General features: G+C 69.9%; 1 protein-coding gene across 1 annotated transcript in view; it reads right to left on the reverse strand.

The window, feature by feature from the left end:
- Positions 1 to 395, reverse strand: part of LRRIQ4 (leucine rich repeats and IQ motif containing 4) — a 13098-nt gene extending 12703 nt beyond the window's left edge. Inside the window, exon 1 of the mRNA XM_021709932.1 lies at positions 17 to 395. Coding sequence (XP_021565607.1) covers positions 17 to 395 — 379 coding nt within the window. The remainder of the gene's footprint in view (positions 1 to 16) is intronic.

Raw genomic sequence — 395 nt, forward strand, 5'->3', positions numbered from 1 at the left:
TCCAGCCCCAGCTGGCCCAGCCGCAGCTGGCGCAGGGCGCACAGGCCGCCCAGCACGGCCAGGGAGGCCGGCGGCAGCGGGTTGCGGCTCAGGTCCAGGCCCTCCAGGCCCTCCAGGGCGCCCAGTTCCGGGCACAGGCGCTGCAGGCGGTTTCCGTCCAGGTACAGGACCCTGAGGCGCCGGAGCTGCCGGATGTCCCCGGGGATTTCCTGGATCCGGTTGTTCTCCAAGTGCACTTCTTCCAGCTCCCGCAAGGCCAGGACCTCCGGCGGGAAGGCCTGCAGGCCTCGGCCGGAGGCATCCAGGAAGAACGTTCTGCCGGTGACCCGCCGGGCATCCCGTGTCTGAGGCACTTGGGGGACACGTCCCGCCCATTTCGTGATGTCCTTTGACAT

The sequence above is a fragment of the Carlito syrichta genome, unplaced genomic scaffold, assembly GCF_000164805.1.
Source record: "Carlito syrichta isolate Samal-C Ts95f unplaced genomic scaffold, Tarsius_syrichta-2.0.1 Scaffold287742, whole genome shotgun sequence".
NCBI classification, from domain to species: domain Eukaryota; kingdom Metazoa; phylum Chordata; class Mammalia; order Primates; family Tarsiidae; genus Carlito; species Carlito syrichta.